Genomic DNA, 19,188 nt, shown 5'->3' on the forward strand with positions numbered 1-19,188 from the left:
GTGCTTTGAGAAAAAGTTTTTCAGCCTGGAGAGCGGAGAGGGGAGCAGCTGCCAGCCTCAGATGTTTTTCGCTCCGCAGGTATTTCCCTGCCTTCCGACATCCAGCCGCCAAGAGCCCGACTTGCACAATTACAATGCAACCCCCCCTAACCGCATGATTTCTCTCGACTTGCAAGACTTTAGAGCCTTAACTTTCAGGGATCTCGGCAACGGATACAGCTGGGAAACGGGGCAGGCTTAATACAAAGTTGGGGGACCTGGAAAAGAAAAACCTCTTGATTTGGCTGTTCAGTCATCTTCCAAGAGTCTGCAACCTGTCTTTTATCTGGAGGGTGTGTGTGTATGTGCGTGTGTGTTTTAAACCGGTCTCCAAACATTGCGTTCTGCCTCCTTGCTGTAATTTATTTCTCAATTAAGTTTGTTTCCTGCTATTCCTCCCGTTTCTGGGAAGCGCCGTTTGTGAGGATTCCCCCCAGCCTTGTGAGATTTGGTAGCCTTGCTGGTTGTACGTGTTTTGATCCAGGGTTCCCGGGTCCTGCAAGCAAGATATGAAATGTAGAGAGCCCTGTTAAAACCTAACACAGCCTTTCTCAAACCCAGGTCCCGGCTGGACTACAACTCCCATCCCTCACAGCTACAAGGACCAGTCAGGGGTGATGGGAGTTGTATCCAACAGCGTCTGGCGACCCAGGTTGGAGAAAGGCTGCTAATAGCGTGGATCCAGACCCTGGCTTGCTTAGAGTAGACCTTTTGTAACTAATGGGGCTTAGGTTACTCGGGAACTAACGGAGGTCCTATTGATTTCATTGCGCCTGCTCCACACACGGCAAAGACCGGATTCAGCCTAATAATGCCTTTCGCACTTTGAAAGTGCTGGACTAGGATAGCGGCCAGTGGTCAGGAGTCCAGGTTGGATCCAGCAGCCTCTTCTGGTGGGTTCAAATCCTGCGGTCATTGCTTCCTCTCCCCCTGACTCAGAGGGCAGTTGCAAGGGTGAAGTGGTTTGCGTCCCTTAGGAGGACGCAGGAAAGTTTGCGGTGAGGCTGAGAGTATTCCCGCCAGTGAGATGCAACTCTCGACAAAATCAAGCAAAGAAGTCTGTTTCTCTTAGTTATTACCAAACTTTTTTCCTTATCCTGTTAGGTGCCCAGCACAGCTTGACTGGAACAAAAAGCTAATTGGGACAAACTATGGCTTAAAATGCAAATTAGACTCACTTCTTAGTGGGGTGCCAGTGATTCAGTTTTTGAAAATACACCCGTCTCCGCAGTCAACAAATGAGGTGTTCTGTGTGACCCAGAGGCTGCCGTAGCCCCACACATCCCAGAACGGCAGCTTCTGCTTTTAGCGTTCCCCTATTTTGGCTTTCTCTAGGCTGGTTGCGTGTGAAGTTCCTGGTCTTTCCCCCCACAACGTAGCGCAGTTATGGAATGCTGTATTTTGAATGTGGACACGGGCAGGACCAGGAGGAAATGTACTTATACTTAATAAGCCTGCCTCTCATCTCCACGTTGTGGCATGGCTGCAGTCGATCAACGTTCCTTGGACAGATCGTGAATGCATTTCCTGCAATAAAGTCCTCATTCCTGCAGGGGATATCTAAACCGTGGATCTCGCTTGCAAAGGATGCTGCCAACTTGAAAGGCTTTAAAAGGAGGATTAGGCAAATTCATGGAGGGAGGGGGAGGCTGTTGATAGCTGCTAACCCTCACAGTTGTGCTCTCTGCCTAGCAGCAGTAAATTCTACCGAATCCCCAGTTGCTAGAAACCGCAGGAGGCGAGAGTTGAGAGTTGCTCTTGTGCTCGAATCATAGAACTGTAGAGTTGGAAGGGACATCCAGGGCTCATCCAGTCCAACCCCCTGCAATGCGGGGATCTCAACTAAAGCATCCCTGACAGATGGCCACCCAACCTCTGCTTAGAAACCTCCGAGGAAGGAGAGTCCATCACCTCTCGTGGGAGTCTGTTCCACTGCCGAACAGCTCTTACTGTCAGAAAGTTTTTTCTGAATGTTGAGCCGAAATCTCCTTGTAACTTGAAGCCATTGGTTTGAGCCCAACCCTCCAGAGCAGGAGAAAACAAGCTGGCTCCCTCTTTCATGTGACAGCCCTTCAGATATTTGAAGATGGCTCTCATATCTCCTCTCAGTCTCCTCTTTTCCAGGCTAAACATACCCAGCTCCTTCAAATATTCCTCATCAGGCTTAGTTTCCAGACCCTTGATCATCTCAGTCACCCTCCTCTGCCCATCTTCCAGCTTGTCAACATCCTTCATAAATTGCGACGCCCAGAATTGGACGCAGTATTCCAGGTGTGGTCTGACCAAGACAGAATAGAGCGGGACTATGACTTCCCTTGATCTGGACACCAGACTTCTGTTGACGCAGCCTAGAATTGCATTAGCTTTTTTTGCTGCTGCTGCATAACACTGTTGGCTCATGTTAAGCTTGTGGTCCACCAAGACCCCTAGATCCTTTTCACATGTACTGCTTGCGGGGGGGGGGGGGGGGCACTGCCCCGATCCAGCATGCCCTTCTTCGGTTGCATTCTTCGGTTTGCTTTTGGTGGAGATGTGGCAGGAGAATGCGTTGGGCTGAAAACTCTGCTCAATCCCTGCCCGTGCGTCTTTCCCCCATCTCACACTGGAGAGCCAGTGTGGTGTAGTGGTTAAGAGCGGTAGTCTCGTAATCTGGGGAACCAGGTTCGCGTCTCCGCTCCTCCACATGCAGCTGCTGGGTGACCTTGGGCCAGTCACACTTCTTATAAGTCTCTCAGCCCCACTCACCTCACAGAGTGTTTGTTGTGGGGGAGGAAGGGAAAGGAGAATGTTAGCCGCTTTGAGACTCCTTCGGGTAGTGATAAAGCGGGATATCAAATCCAAACTCTTCTTCAACAGTCATCTCGAACTTTGGTCCACTGCAGAAAAGCCTCTCCTCTTTCGCCAGCCTTCCGCTTTTCTTTTCTTTTCTTTTTTTTAAATGATATTTATTAAAGTTTCAAAAGAAGGATACATAAGTAAAAAAAAGAAAAATAGAAAAAAGAAAAATACAAAATACAAAAAAAAAAACCAATTAAAAACAATTCCATCTTTTCATCACTTCTCTTTCATTTACATGTTTCCCGGACCTCCTCATACCCCCCCTTTTTTGTATTCCAGTTCAATTTATTTAGTCCCGCAATTCCTTTCCCTCCTTTTTAATCCTGATCTTTAATCTTAATATATTATAGCATTAGGTTTTTACGTCTTGAAAATCCAATTTTTCCATATTCTTTTATACAGCCTTCCGCTTTTCCCCGCAGTCTCTCTGTTGCTCAAGGTGCAGAATATCAGGGCGTTATTGCCTTGCGTGGAAAGCACAACAGGGAAGGTTTTTAACAACTGCTGCTGACTGACCCCGCCACCTGAATCCTCTTCTGAAGGGTTAGGTTGCAGGTGTTGTTTGGACGTCCAGCGGCCAGCAGGCTCAGTGGTCAAGGACGTTGGTAGCTGGACTCCCAGTCTTCAGAAACTCAGATATATATGTTAATTACCCGATGGCATCTTAAACCTAAGTTACAGTCGCCACCATGGAATGTCTAGACGCCTCTCTCTCTCCTTTTTATTAAATTTTCTGTTTTACAATTTAGAATACTTATTTAAACATCCTTAAAATATCAGTGTCTTCCCTTCTTCTCTTTCCATGGTTCATTTTGCATACCATAAATCCCTGCATATTTTACATAAACTAAACCATTCAGTATTCCATTATTGCACCCATCAAAACTTAATTTACACTGCTGAATTTATCTTAATGCTGGCAACGTTTTCAAGTGTACATAATTCCCCCCCCATACATTCAATAAACATTTTCCAATCTTCTCTAAACGTATGTTCTTCTTGTTCTCTTATTGTATGTGCTAAGTCTGCAAGCTGCGCATATTCCATCAGCCATCCTTCTTTGCCATCCTTCTTTGGTTGGGGACATTTTGCTTTCCCCCTATTTATTTACCTACTTAATTCATAGAGCTGCCCCAATACAGAAGTGCTCTAGGAAGCCAGTGGGGTGTAGTGGTTAGAGTGTTAGACAATGACCTGGGGGATCAGGGTTTGAACCTCCACTCCGTCAGGAATCTCACGGGGTGACCTTGCCTGCCTTGATCTACGTCAGGCTTCCTCGACCCTCCAGATGTTTTGAGACTACAATTCCCCTCATCCCTGACCAGTGGTCCTGCTAGCTAGGGATCGTGGGAGTTGTAGGCCAAAAACATCGGGAGGGCCAAGGTTGAGGAAGCCTGATCCACGTCCTATACCCTGTCTAAAAATGCTGGCTCTTTGGTTTTTTTTTTTTTTTTTATTGGGTTTCTGGTTTTGTTTTGATTTTATGTGTTTTGTATTTTATGTGAACCGCCCTGAGACCTTTGGGTATAGGGTGGTATAGAAATAAGAATAAGAATTGCTTCTCCCACCCCGGCTCAACTCCCTGCAGATCATTCTCACCGCAGTTTGGTCCACCTAAGCACAGAGTGCCTGTAGCAGAATGGAATAGCCCCTGTTTCCCCGAGTCTGAATGTCCGTCATCTCCTCTATATGAATGTTAAGAATTTGCATGATTTGGAAAATCTAGCTTCAGCAACAAGATTCGGTGATATGGGAAATTAAGTTATAATCATGAAGGGACTAAGGTTTAAAATGACATTACATTTATATTAAGGCAAAAGTAAATTGACAATAAGTATTTTAAACCTAAAACATAACTATTTGAAAGTACAAAGGAATGCATGAAACAAGGTAATAATTTGTTGGTATTTTTATTATATAGAATGCAGGGTGAGGGGGACGTGGGGAAGTCCGGTCGGTGATGAAAAAAGGTCTTGGAAAGATGGATTTCTTTCTTTTTTTTCTTTTTTCTTATTACTGTTATCTCTTTCATATATCTGACTTCATTTCTGTATCTGAGAAAAGCAATAAAAGATATTTTAAAAAAAATAAAAAATGAATGTCCGTCATCTCCAGACGGAGCAGAGGAAGAAAGACCACAGAGAGCTCTCTGCCAGTCTGTGTAGACCAGCAGTCTTTAACCTTGGGGGGGGGGGTAGTCCCCAGGTGTGGGCAAGACTACAACACCCATCATCCACAGCCAGCTTCGCCTAGGATGATGAGCTTCGTATTCCGCCCGCTTCTGGAGACCCTCCAGGTTGAAGAACGCTGGTGAGCAGGACAGATCCAGCGGTCTGACTCGGTGTAAAGCGACTTGCGGTTCAGATCGGCTCTTTTGTGGCCCACGGGGGCTAGAACATTGCTTTGCTTCTGGGCGAAGGCTTGATGCCCAGGATAGCTTGCCAGCTTCCTGTGTTTCATCTCCCACCTGTTAGGCTGCTCCTGAAACATTCCTACAAGCACCCAGTGAGGCTACTCGAGGGTAAGCAGGGTAGATCCGACATCCCAGAGCCAGGCCAGTTGGACAGGAATACCCGGTAAAATGGGTGTGTTCGGGAATGAATGTTTTTTTATTGTTCCTCTTCTGATTTTCCACATTCCTAGGGTGGTTTTTTATCTTACGAAACGATGCCTTCTGATTCCTTTGTACCTGGGCAAAGTCCCCTTGTTTTTTAACCTCCTGTTCATGGGGACTTGCCCAGACAGCAACGGCCCGTGTGTGTGTGTGTGTGTGTGTGTGTGTGAGAGAGGGGGGGGGAGGGAGGGAGGGATCTAGCACAACACAACTAGGAGGGTGGTGATCCGGAAGCTTGCGATAACACGCCAAGCAATTTATATACTCTGCCTTTCAGGACTCTAGGCGGCTTGCACAGATTAAAACGACGCAGGCAAAATACCCGAAGCTGAAAACGGACGGAAGGCAGTGGTTAAAAAAAAGCAAATTAAGCTCTTAACTAGAATTAAAACAATTTAAGTAAACCCAACTACATTAAAATGCAGATAATAAAAACACCTTCTTTCCTGAAGAAGGAAAAAAGTAGTAGTATTGTTGGAATAGAACAGGAAGGAGCAGCAAGGAAGGAGCCAGTTTTGCTTCTCTACAAAGGCAATTCCAGAGTTCAGCTAGGCAAACTCACTTGTCGGTCTTGTGGGGAAACCCATTATCAAGCATCTCAACCTGCCAAAACCTCTAAGTTTCCACTAGTTCTGTCCCACCTTACAAGGTGGCACTGTGGTCTGAACCACTGAGCCTCTTGGGCTTGCTGATCAGAAGGTCGGCGGTTCGAATCCCCGTGACGGGGTGAGCTCCCGTTGCTCTGTCAGCCTAGCATTTCGAAAACACACCAGTGCAAGTAGATAAATAGGTACCGCTGGGGCGGGAAGGTAAACGGCGTTTCTGTGCGCTCTGGTTTCCGTCACGGTGTCCCGTTGTGCGAGAGCGGTTTAGTCCTGCTGGCCACATGACCGTTTAAGCCATGGGTAGGCAAACTAAGGCCTGGGCGCCAGATCCGGCCCAATCGCCTTCTCAATCCGGCCCATGGACGGTCTGGGAATCAGCGTGTTTTTACATGAGTAGAATGTGTCCTTTTATTTAAAAGGCATCTCTGGGTTATTTGTGGGGCCTGCCTGGTGTTTTTACATGAGTAGAATGTGTGCTTTTATTTAAAATGCATCTCTGGGTTATTTGTGGGGCATAGGAATTCATTTTGTTTTGTTTTTTAAAATACTGTAGTAGTAGTAGTAGTAGTAGTAGTAGTAGTAGTAGTGGTGATGATGATGATGATGATGATGATAAATTTATACCCCGCCCATCTGGCTGGGTCTCCCCAGCCGCTCTGGGCAGCTCCCAACAGAATAAAAAAGTGATAAAACCTCAAACATTAAAAACTTCCCTAAAGAGGGCTGCCTTCAGATGTCTTCTAAAAGTCAGGTAGTTGTTTATTTCCTTGACATCTGATGGGAGGGCGGTTCCACAGGGAGGGTGCCACCACCGAGAAGGCCCTCGTCTGGGAATCAGGCAGGAAATGGCACCTGGGCGGATTTTTTCTGAATCGGCAAAATGTATGGGAAAACTCGGATGTATGTCAAGTAGGGCGATTAAAAAAATCAAATCAAAGAAAAGCGCCCCCCCCCATTTTTTGAGGTGGATGGAAGAGATATCCCCCTCCCAGAGCTTAACAACTTTGATCTACTTATCACTTTTGGGAATACGGCAACTTGAGGAATTCCTGTGACAATAAAACCAATGGCACATTTTGGAAAGCTCAGCAGGGTCCGGGATGGTTCCTGATTTGACGGGGGACCTCATGTTGAGATTTCCTGCATTGCAGGGGGTTGGACTAGATGGCCCTCGGGGGGCCCTCCCAAGTCCCAGCAAGAAGCAGGATGTGGCTGTGCTTCAGTGGTGGACCCTGCGCTTTGCAGGCTGAAGTCTGGCGGCTTCATTCGCAAGCACCTTCCGTCAAAGAAGTTCTCTGTTGTGGTGTGTGAAGGTCTCTGGATTAGTGTTTTGAAAGAGAGGGGGGTGCATGTGTAATTGGGAAAGCTGCTCCTTTTCTGTGTGTGTGTGTGTGTGTGTGTGTGTGTGTCTTGGGAGGCTTGTCGCTGCTGGTTTTTTGCATCTTCATTTCAGGTCTTGTGATTGATGTGGAAATCGTTCAGCTTGGTTGCGTGCTTTTCAGTGCTTCCTTTGTTGTTTACGGCTGATTTGGCCACGTTGCCGCTGTGCGCTTTTTCATGTTGTAAGCTGCCTTGAGCGTGGTTTGAAATTCTGGAAAGGTGGCATGCAAATTAAATTACGTCTCTCTGTGTGTGCAAACACACACCAGACTTCAGGCTCGTTAATTCCCCTTTCTCCCCTTAAATTAAAAAAGGTAAGGGGACCCCTGACCATCAGGTCCAGTCGTGGCCGACTCTGGGGTTGCGGCGCTCATCTCGCTTTACTGGCCGAGGGAGCCGGCGCACAGCTTCCGGGTCATGTGGCCAGCAGGACTAAGCCGCTTCTGGCAAACCAGAGCAGTGCACGGAAACACCGTTTACCTTCTCGCCGGAGCGGTGCCTATTTATCTACTTGCACTTTGACGTGCTTTCGAACTGCTAGGTTGGCAGGAGCTGGGACCGAGCAACGGGAGCTCACCCCGTCATTGCAGGGATTCAAACCGCCGACCTTCTGATCGGCAAGCCCTAGGCTCTGTGGTTTAACCCACAGCGCCACCCGCGTCCCTGGGCAACTATTTAGGGAGACCCTAAAATGGCAGGTTGGGGGAGGGCGGAGACGAGCTGCCTTGAGCATGTACTGCCTTGAGCTTCCTGCAGCGAATCAGAATCTGTGCTTTGGTTTCCGAGTGTTTTGGAAGTCGAACGGACTTCTGGAACGGATTCTGTTCGACTTACGATGTACCACTGTATAAAGCAGGCATAGGCAAACTCGGCCCTCCAGATGTTTTGGGACTACAACTCCCATCATCCCTAGCTAACAGGACCATTGGCAGGGATGATGGGAGCTGTAGTCCCAAAACATCTGGAGGGCCGATTTTGCCTATGCCTGGTGTAAAGGTTATTCACAAACCCGTAAGTGAACACAGAAAAGTTACCTTATACTGAGTCAGACAGAACTGGCAGTAGCTCTCCAGCCTTGCCTGGAAAGGTCCTCCCCCCCTTTTCTTAATTTTTTATTTAAAAGATTGCTAGTCTTTTAAAACAAAACCTCTGGATTGAACCTGAGCCGCCGTGTTCCCCTTTAGAAACGACAGCGCAAGATTCATAACGAAACTTTTTTTTTTTTTTACAATCAACTTTTATTGAAAGTTTTCCACGTGAGATACAGTAAAAACCACACTGCTCTAAGAAAGGGAAACAGAAAGAAAGAGGAGGAAAGGAAGAGAATAAAGAAAAGAAAGAAAAAAAAGAGGAAAAGGAAATGACAAAGTCCTCTATCAAAACTCAAGTTCTGATTTAAACAGGAGGTGGCCCTTATACAGAGTCAAATCGCTGGTCCATCTAGCTTATGCTGGTTTGCAGTGGCTCTCCAGTGTGGTGTAGTGGTTAAGAGCGGTGGACTCGTAATCTGGTGAACCGGGTTCGCTTCCCCGTTCCTCCACATGCAGCTGCTGGGTGACCTTGGGCTAGTCACGCTTCTCTGAAGTCTCTCAGCCCCACTCACCTCACAGAGTGTTTGTTGTGGGGGAGGAAGGGAAAGGAGAATGTTAGCCGCTTTGAGACTCCTTCGGGTAGTGATAAAGCAGGATATCAAATCCAAACGCTTCTTCTCCTTCTCCTCCTCCTCCAAGTTTTAAGGCAGGGAATTGTTCGGTTGCCAACCTGTTCGGTCGCAATTCAAAAAAGTGCACTTGGGGGATTTGTAGACCTGCAGATGCCACCGAGGACGGACCCTGGCTCCTTCTGCATGCCAAGCAGGTCCTCTGCCCCAAAGGAAGCTGGCACGCGGCGAGGAACAACCAGAACATCCAGCGTTTAACTGGCGGCGCTTCTTTCTTAGTTGCTGTTTAATTTTCTTTTTAAACCCGTGCCTCTTTTAATTGCAAGCCGAGGGCAGCTTCTGACCTGGGCAAACAGTAGGCCCCGATCCTTCTCGTGACATCCCTTCTTTTGAAAATACAGAGCCTCCGACGCTCCCAGTGCCTCCCATCTAATTCTATCAGCTGGATATTGCTGTTGCTGTTATTTATTAAATTTATATACTCCTCTCCATCTGTAGATCTCAGGTGGTTCACAACATTTAGAGTGGGGGAATCCTGGAATAATTAGCAGATGATAAGTAAAAAACAATCTCCGAAAACACTATTAACAAAGCAGCGGTCCTACTCGGGAGGTTTTTAAGCAGAGGTTGGGTGGCTCTCAAGGAGTCTTGAGTTGTGGTTCATGCATTGCTGGGGGTTGGTCTAGATGAGCTCTGGCAATCCCTCCGATTCACTGTTCTGGTGGGTGCCAGGGTGGCACAGCTGTATTTCACGATCCTCTCTCTCTCTCTCTCTCTCTCTCTCTCTCCAGGATTCTACGTTCCCCACCGATCTCTCCAGCAACTCCCTCTTCTCCTCCCCGGCCGACTCCCTCTCGGACATCGCCGACGCTCAGGAATTCCTCCCCGCCGACAGCCTCAGTCGCGTGCCGACGATATGGGACATCACCCCGCAGCAGAACCAAATAGAGGTCTGTCCCTGGCCTTCCCACCCCTTGCTCTGTCGCAACGCCTTCCTGTCAACTTCACACAACCTCCTGCAATAATTGGCAGCGGTGCTCCTAACTTCCTTTCCCCCATTGCCCCGTCTGGTGAAACCAGGCGCTTTCAGACTTGCCCGTACGAGCGGCACTGATGGGTGGGCCAAGTAACCAGCCCCCGCTGATAGGAACAAAACCCGCAGCTACCTGCGGGCTCGACGCGGCTGGGCTTTGAAATGCACAAAACTTCCCCTGCTTTTCTCTCCAACTTCCTGTTAGTAATTGTGACTCAGGCTTCCAGTAATGGAAGAGGCTTTTAAAAAAAAGAAAGAGAGAAAGGAAGAAAGAAAGAAAGCCACCCTTTTAAAAAAAGGGAAATAATTGCAGTGTGTTTGTGCCTGCCTGATCTTCCCATATTTCACTTCTGCTTCAAGAATGCCTCGCAAACCTCTCTTGTCTCAAAGCTGTTTTATAGCCATTTGGCTTCTGCGAAGTCTAAGGAAAAGGCACTTTGGTCTGGAATCTTTGTAGTTGTTATGGGTGTGTTTGTGTGTCTAGGGAGAGCTTGGGAGATGAATATTCCCTGGTTGACTTTGATTACCCAAAGCCAAGGGTGAAGGAGCACAGTTAGGTTGATCACATCCTCGCGGGCTAGAAACCATATAGGTGCACAATCTCTCTCTTTAAGACGCAATTACTACTGGCCCAGAAATGTTGGGAGTCGTAAGGCGACGAGGAAGGAAGAATTGGGGTTTAAGAATAATCAGTCATCATTGCAGCGATACCTTGGTAGTCGAACAGCTTGGCTCCCGAACAAATCGACTCCCAAACGCCGCAAACCTGGAAGTGAGTGTTCCGGTTGGCGAACGTTTTTCAAAAGCCGAACGTCCGACACAGCTTCCGATTGAGCTCAGGAAGCTCCTGCAGCCAATCGGAAGATGCGCCTTGGTTTTCGAACCGTTTTGGGAGTCGAACACACTCCCAGAACGGATTAAGTTCGAGAACCAAGGTACCACTGTATTAGTAATAATAAATAATAATCGAAAGAAATGCAATGGGAAAGGAAGAGAACTAGGGAAGTGTGGGGTTCATTATTTATAGCTTGATTTATTTTACATGATAGCCTTATTTTATTGCTTGCCCTTCATCCTAAGTCAGGTCGAGGCAATCACGAAACTTTTATAATAATAATAATAATACTAATGGGTGGCGCTGTGGGTTAAACCACAGAGCCTAGGGCTTGCCGATCAGAAGGTCGGCAGTTCGAATCCCCGCGATGGTATGAGCTCCTGTTGCTCGGTCCCTGCTCCTGCCAACCTAGCAGTTCGAAAGCACGTCAGAGTGCAAGTAGATAAATAGGTACCGCTCCGGCGGGAAGGTAAACGGTGTTTCCGTGCGCTGCTCTGGTTCGCCAGAAGCGGCTTGGTCCTGCTGGCCACATGAGCTGGATGCTGTACGCCGGCTCCCTCGGCCAGTAAAGCAAGATGAGCGCCGCAACCCCAGAGTCGGCCACGACTGGACCTAATGGTCAGGGGTCCCTTTACCTTTACCTAACAACAACAACAATAATAACAATAACAACAACAACAGCAATTATTATTATTTATACTCCGCCCATCTGGCTGGGTTTCCCCAGTCACTCTGGGCGGCTTCCAACAAAATATTAAACATTAAAAGCTTCCCTAAACAGGGCTGCCTTCAGATGTCTTCTAAAAGTCGGATAGTTGTTTTTCTCTTTGACATCTGGTGGGAGGGCATTCCACAGGGCGGGTGCCACCACCGAGAAAGCCCTCTGTCTTGGCTTCTCGCAGCGAGGGAACCGCCAGAAGGCCCTCGGCACTGGACCTCGGCACTCCTCTGTTGTCCCCTGAGACGAACGAATACTGACTGGTATCTCCATTTGACCGGCCCCTCCAGCTTCCTTAAGTAGGTCAGCGGAAGAGATCATTTATTGCATTTATCTCCCACAACAACAGCAAAAATCTTTCAATATAGGACAACGAAAAAGAGAAGCGCTATCCCTACTGCATCTCCAACAGCCAGGTACCTTAGATAGCCCTTTTTAAAACAAACCTAATGGGGTCCAGTGTATTCTAAATATTATTTTTTGTTGTATGAGCCTCAATTTCAGGTCCAGGGACACCTTCGTAATAGCAGCTGAAACAGTTTCCCATGCCTCGTATTTTTATTCTTCTCCTGTCTTTCCCCTTTCCTCCTCAGCGATTGCCTCCGGATTTGGAAGGCTTAGAAGGGCTACAGGGCATTGACAGTCACCTTGCAGCCGCTCCTCAAGATACCTCTCTTCTTTCCACCGTTCAGGTGAGGGGTGGATTTCTGCAGGGTCTTGGAGACTCATTTCAAGTCATTTCCAGAACCGATGAATGCCATAATAGACTCTGCAGCCTGTTCCGATACCACATTTTAGAACAGTACCTACGCACAGCTGAGAGCTCATCAGGCTTGCCTCACTGGGTCACAGCCATATATTTCTACCATTCCCATTACTCTGCTTTTATTAATCCCAGTCCTGTGAACTTTGGTAATACTTCCTTGAGCAGGAATCCGTTTAACTTTGCGTTAATCCGGCGGTTCTCAACCTGTGGGTCCACAGATGTTGTTGGACTACAACTCCCATCATCCCTGAGCTCTGGCCTTGCTAGCTAGGGATGATGGGAGTTGTAGTCCAACAATATCTGGGGACTCACAGCTTGAGAACCGCCGCGTTCATCTAAAGAAATGCACAGCCAACATACCAAAATGAAGATTGTTTCCAGAGGCGAATAACAGGCAGTCATATCTCATTCATGACCATTGTTTTATACATACAAAAGATGCATAAAGCAGTAAAAAAACCCTCCAAAGTCATCTATCCAGTAAGGAGTCCTTATAGGCATTTATGAAATACTATCCAAAATAGAAGTGGCGCTGTGGGTTAAACCACAGAGCCTAGGACTTGCTGATCAGAAGGTCGGCGGTTCGGATCCCCGCAATGACAGGGTGAGCTCCCGTTGCTCGGTCCCTGCTCCTGCCCACCTAGCCATTCGAAAGCACGTCAAAGTAGATAAATAGGTACTGCTCTGGCGGGAAGGTAAACGGCGTTTCCGTGCGCTGCTCTGGTTCGCCAGAAGCGGCTTAGTCCTGCTGGCCACATGACCCGGAAGCTGTATGCCGGCTCCCTTGGCCAATAAAGCGAGATGAGCGCCACAACCCCAGAGTTAGCCACGACTGGATCTAATGGTCAGGGGTCCCTTTACCTTTACCTTTTATCCAAAATAGAGGCAGTGAAGCTTGAAGAGGCTGGCTGGCTGATGACCGTTTTGAAAGCTTCCTTTCAATGTGGGGACCACAAAGCGTTATGCAGAACACTAAACATTCATATTGTTCCCCACTAAGGCGGCAGTTCTGCACACCTACCTGGAAGTAAGCCCAGTTTAACTTTGGGGCTTATTTCCCAGTAGACAGGCATATGATTGCGGTGTAAGTGACCCACATGCTGATTCCAGCGTATCAAACAAAATAATTTAGAGCAGAGCATGTATACTAACGGGATGCGGGTGGCGCTGTGAGTTAAACCACAGAGCCTAGGACTTGCCGATCAGAAGGTCGGCGGTTCAAATCCTCGTGATGACGGGGTGAGCTCCCGTTGCTCGGTTCCTGCTCCTGCCCACCTAGCAGTTCGAAAGCACATCAAAGTGCAAGTAGATAAATAGGCACCACTCCGGCGGGAAGGTAAACGGCGTTTCCGTGCGCTGCTCTGGTTCTCCAGAAACGGCTTAATCCTGCTGGCCACATGACCCAGAAGCTGTACGCCGGCTCCCTCGGCCAGTAAAGCAAGATGAGCGCCGCAACCCCAGAGTCGGTCACGACTGGACCTAATGGTCAGGGGTCCCTTTACCTTTACCTTTTATGTATACTAACAACCCCAGGTGAAACAGGCCATTCCCCAAATTACCTTGATAATGGGCTTGAAAATGGGAGAGGTTAATAGGCACTCTTATACCCGGCCTGCTTGGAAGTTTGCATGGCTGCCTTTCCTTATTTGCATGTGCCGAGAAAAACAATGTGAGGTTTTACTGAGCTTTGAAAGTATTTTCACTCTGCGGAGATCAGCAGCAAAACCGTCTCCTTACAAGACGCGGCACAAAAGGAAAAAGGAGTTGGGTTCAGAGGAGGAGGAGAGGAAAATAAAAAAAGCAAGCTCCGGTGCTTGTCTCTGATTTCAAAGTTGTCTTTTAACGACCATTGATTGATTTGGTTTGTCGTGCTTCTAGGCTCAAAAGCGGCTCACAAACAATGAATAAGATAACATAGTAAAATAGAATGGCTCAGTCGGTAGAGCGTGAGACTTGATCTCAAGGTCGTGAGTTCGGGCCCCACATTGGGCAAAAGATTCCTACATTGCAGGGGGTTGGACTAGATGGCCCTTGCGGTCCCTCCCAACTCTATACATTTCTAGGATTCTATGAAATACAGAATGAATCACATAATATAATTAACGTAACCGATAAAATGATTACAATATATAAAACTGTGAATGAAACAGGAACTGAGTACCGGTAATACATTACAGCAAAACCCCATGTTACAAGATCGGCAGATCAATACGGCATTCATAATCTGCGAAACAGTATTAACAACATGAACAAAATAGCAACTAAGAAAAACTCAGCTAAGCACCTAGGCTAGGTTAATCGGTAGCTGCTAGCCGCAACGGAGGCACAGTCGCAGGCAGCAATGCTTCTGATTCCCAGTTGCTGGAAACTGCAGGAAGGGGGAGAGTCGCTCTTGGGTTCAAATCCTGATCGCAGGGGTTTTCTATCAGGGCATCTGGTCGGCCGCCGTGAGAACAGGATGCCGGGGTTAGATGGGCTCTTCTTAATGCTCCTCCTGGCTTGCATTCCTTGGAAGGTGCCTGCCTAACATGTTTGTGACTCTCCCGTTCCCCCCCCTTTCTGTTCCAGTCCCAAACTCAGGTAGAGGAGGAGGAAGAAGGGGACGACGACGAGGCGGAGGAGCTGGGCCACGCAGAGACGTATGCTGACTACGTCCCTTCCAAATGTAAGAGGGGCGCGGGGCCCTTGCCTTGATAAATTGTATTTTTAAAGGGTTTGGTTTCTTTATCCCAGCCAAACAGGCTCCCAGAAGCAGCTCATGTAATATCAGAGTTGTGGCACAGCTAGCATGTTTATTATTATTATTAATTACAGTTGTACCTTGGTTCTCAGGGATGTGGGTGGCGCTGTGGTCTAAACCACTGAGCCTTGGGCTTGCCGATCAGAAGGTCGGCGGTTCGAATCCCCGCGATGGGGTGAGATCCTGTTGCTCAGTCCCTGCTCCTGCCAGCCTAGCAGTTCAAAAGCACTTCAAAGTGCAAGTAGATAAATAGGTCCTGCTCCAGTGGGAAGGTAAACGACGTTTCCGTGCGCTGCTCTGGTTCGCCAGAAGCGGCTTAGTCATGCTGGCCACATGACCTGGAAAATCTCTCTGCGGACAAAGGCCGGCTCCCTCGGCCAGTAAAGCGAGATGAGCGCCACATCCCCAGAGTTGTTCGTGACTGGACTTAACTGCCAGGGGTCCTTTACCTCATTTTACCTTGGTATTACAGTGGTACCTTGGGTTACATACGCTTCAGGTTACATATGCTTCAGGTTACAGACTCCACTAACCCAGAAATAGTACCTCGGGTTAAGAACTTTGCTTCAGGATGAGAACAGAAATCGTGGTCCGACGTCGCGGCAGCAGCAGGAGGCCCCATTAGCTAAAGTGGTGCTTCAGGTTAAGAACAGTTTCAGGTTAAGAACGGACCTCCAGAACGAATTAAGTACTTAACCCGAGGTACCACTGTATTATTATTATTATTATTATTATTAATCACCCTCCTTTATGCAAGTTGGGGAAGGCTGCGATTAATTGCAAAAACACAGCGCTGCCACTGTAGGGAGCAGGCAGCAGGGGCGACAAACGTCAAAACAGCTGACAATTCCCCCTCCCCTTTCACCTTTCTAGCCAAGCTGGGGAAGCAGCACCCCGACCGAGTGGTGGAGACGAGCACCCTCTCCAGCGTCCCCCCTCCGGACGTCACCTACACCCTCTCCCTCCCTGCCTCAACCGCTGACAACGGATTACTCTCTGCACTACAGCTGGAAGCGATTACCTACGCCTGCCAGGTATGCGGGAAGCGATTATTTAGGCCTCCCAGGTATGTGGGAGGCGGTTACTTAACGCCTGCCAGGTTTGCAGGAAGCCATGCCAGAGCTTTTTGAAGTTCCAGTTAGGTTTGTAATAGCGACATAGGAAGCTGCGTTCACGATTGTCTGTGCTGACCGACACTGCTTTAGCCTGTTTAGATTTTATAATAATAATAATAATAATTTATTATTTCTACCCCGCCCATCTGGCTGAGTTTCCCCAGCCACTCTGGGCGGCTCCCAATCAAGTGTTAAAAACAGTACAACCTTAAATATTAAAAACTTCCCTAAACAGGGCTGCCTTCAGATGTCTTCTAAAAGTCAGAAAGTTGTGTATTTCCTTGACATCTAATGGGGGGGCATTCCACAGGGCGGGCGCCACCACCAAGAAGGCCCTCTGCCTTGTTCCCCGTAACCTCACTTCTCGCAGGGAGGGAACCGCCAGAAGGCCCTTGGAGCCGGATCTCAGTGTCCGGGCTGGACGATGGGGGTGGAGACGCTCCTTCAGGTATACAGGACCGAGGCCGTTTAGGGCTTTCAAGGTCAGCACCAACACTTTGAATTGTGCTCGGAAGCGTACTGGGAGCCAATGCAGATCTCTCAGGACCGGTGTTATGTGGTCCCGGCAGCCACTCCCAGTCACCAGTCTAGCTGCCGCATTTAAAAAAAACAAAAAACGGGCGCCCTTAACTGGTTTTTAATGACGGGCGCTATGGGCCACTCTGCGAGAGGAAGCAACCGACAAATATAAATAAATGAACAGTAGCAGTATTCTGTGCTTTGTGCAGGAATAATTCCTCTGTTTAGAAGACGCATTCTTTCCTGAGACGAGAAATGCCTCTCCTTCGATCAGAAGGATCAGGAACTTGTACCCCCCCCCCCCCAGATATAATTAGAGGAATTTAGAAGAGGCATTCTCTCCTGAGAGCAAAGAGTGCCTCTCCTTCGATCAGGGACAGAGCAACTTGTATCCCCCCAGATATAATTAGAGGCATTTAGGAGAGGCATTCTGTCCTGAGAGCAAGGAGTGCCTCTCCTTCGATCAGGGACAGAGCAACTTGTATCCCCCCAGATATAATTAGAGGCATTTAGGAGAGGCATTCTGTCCTGAGAGCAAGGAATGCCTCTCCTTCGATCAGAGACGGGGAAACTTGTATCCCCCCAGATATACCGTATTTTTTGCTCTATAAGACGCACCAGACCACAAGACGCACCTACTTTTTGGAGGAGGAAAACAAGAGAAAAAATATTCTGAATTTCAGAAGCCAGAACAGCAAGAGGGATCGCTGCGCAGTGAAATCAGCAATCCCTCTTGCTGTTCTGGCTTCTGGGATAGCTGCACAGCCTGCATTCGCTCTATAAGATGCACACACATTTCCCCTTACTTTTTAGGAGGGAAAAAGTGAGTCTCATAGAGCAAAAAATACGGTAATTGGAGGAATTTAGGAGAGGAGAGACATTCTCTCCTGAGAGCGAGGAATGGTGCTCCCTCAATCAGGGACAGGGAAACCAGGGACTGCCTCTGGCTCCACAACTTCTGGAAGGCTGTGCCCCCACCCCTGCAGAATGCTGCCACCCCTCCGCTCCTAACCTGCCCCCCTAACCTGCTTTCCCTTTCCCGGACTTACAGCAACACGAAGTCCTGCTCCCCAACGGGCAGAGAGCCGGCTTCCTCATCGGGGACGGCGCCGGCGTCGGGAAAGGCCGGACGGTCGCAGGGATCATCTTCGAAAACTACCTGAAGGGGAGGAAAAAGTCCCTGTGGTGAGTGCGCAAGGCTTGTTTTGAAGGTTCGGGCATTCGACCGGGGTCTCTCTCGGAGCTCTGGAGGCTCGATGAGGCCGTCGCACCTGCAGGAATTGAATCGTGGTGTTTATCTTCTGAGCAGCCATTTTGGTGTTTTTTTTTGGGGGGGAGGGACAACAGATGGCAGTATCTTAATATGTCACGAGGTGGGACAGACCCTTTTCTCATCACCATATTATCCCTCCCGGCTAGGCTCGCCAAGGCTTGCATTGTATTAAGCAGAGGGTGGGGAGACTGGGAACCTTTTTATTTCATTTATTGCATTTCTATGTACCACCTATTTTTGTTCCAAGTAGCTCAAGGTGGTGTACGTGGTCCTGCTCCTCCACATTTCATCCTCACAAGAACCCTGCGAGGGAGGGATTCGAACCCTGGTCTCCCCAGGTCATAATAATAATAATAAGAAGAATAAGAATAATTTATTATTTATACCCCGCCCATCTTGCTGGGTTTCCCCAGCCACTCTGGGTGGCTTCCAACAGAATATTAAAAACACAATAAAACATTAAAAACTTCCCTAAACTGGGCTGCCTTCAGTTGTCTTTTAAAAGTAAAACAGTTGTTTATTGCCTTGACATCTGCTGGGAGGGTGTTCCACAGGGCGGTGCCACCACCGAGAAGGCCCTCTGCCTGGTTCCCTGTAACCTCACTTATCTCAGCGAGGGAACCGCCAGAAGGCCCTCGGGAGATGGACCCAGGTGTCCGGGCTGAATGATGAGGGTGGAGACACTCCTTCAGGTCTACTGGGCTGTTTAGGGCTTTAAAGGTCAGCACCAACACTTTGAATTGTGCTCGGAAACGTACTTAACACTGTTACACCACAGAGGCGCTCTCTCTCTCTCTCTCTCGGTGAAAACAAGGCACACAAATGTATATTACAGAGGGGGAATTATCAGTGTATTGTAGTGTTCAGAGTACCAGATTACCCCCCGGGAAAGACCAGGGTTCAAATCGCCCACTTGGCCATGAAGCTCGCTGGGTGAGGCAAGCCCGTCCCTGTCTCCCAGCCTAGCCTGCTTCGCAGGGTTGTTGTGCGGATAAAAAGGGGGGAAGGGCTGTGATTTCTTCTGGGCAGCCTCTCAGGGGCCAGAGACGAAAG

The 19,188-nt window shown here is 48.3% G+C and overlaps 1 protein-coding gene across 4 annotated transcripts in view; it reads left to right on the forward strand.

Annotated features, from left to right (window-relative positions):
- SBNO2 (strawberry notch homolog 2) overlaps positions 1-19,188 on the forward strand; it is a 108,406-nt gene that overhangs the window by 49,010 nt on the left and 40,208 nt on the right. For all 4 annotated transcript variants that reach the window (XM_080988741.1, XM_080988739.1, XM_080988740.1 and 1 more), the window contains 5 exons: positions 9,928-10,086; positions 12,316-12,414; positions 15,057-15,153; positions 16,102-16,262; positions 17,914-18,047. In XM_080988741.1, coding sequence (XP_080844867.1) covers positions 9,928-10,086; positions 12,316-12,414; positions 15,057-15,153; positions 16,102-16,262; positions 17,914-18,047 — 650 coding nt within the window. The remainder of the gene's footprint in view (positions 1-9,927; positions 10,087-12,315; positions 12,415-15,056; positions 15,154-16,101; positions 16,263-17,913; positions 18,048-19,188) is intronic.

Source organism: Podarcis pityusensis, assembly GCF_964106645.2.
Source record: "Podarcis pityusensis genome assembly, chromosome: 18".
Classification (NCBI taxonomy): Eukaryota; Metazoa; Chordata; class Lepidosauria; order Squamata; family Lacertidae; genus Podarcis; species Podarcis pityusensis.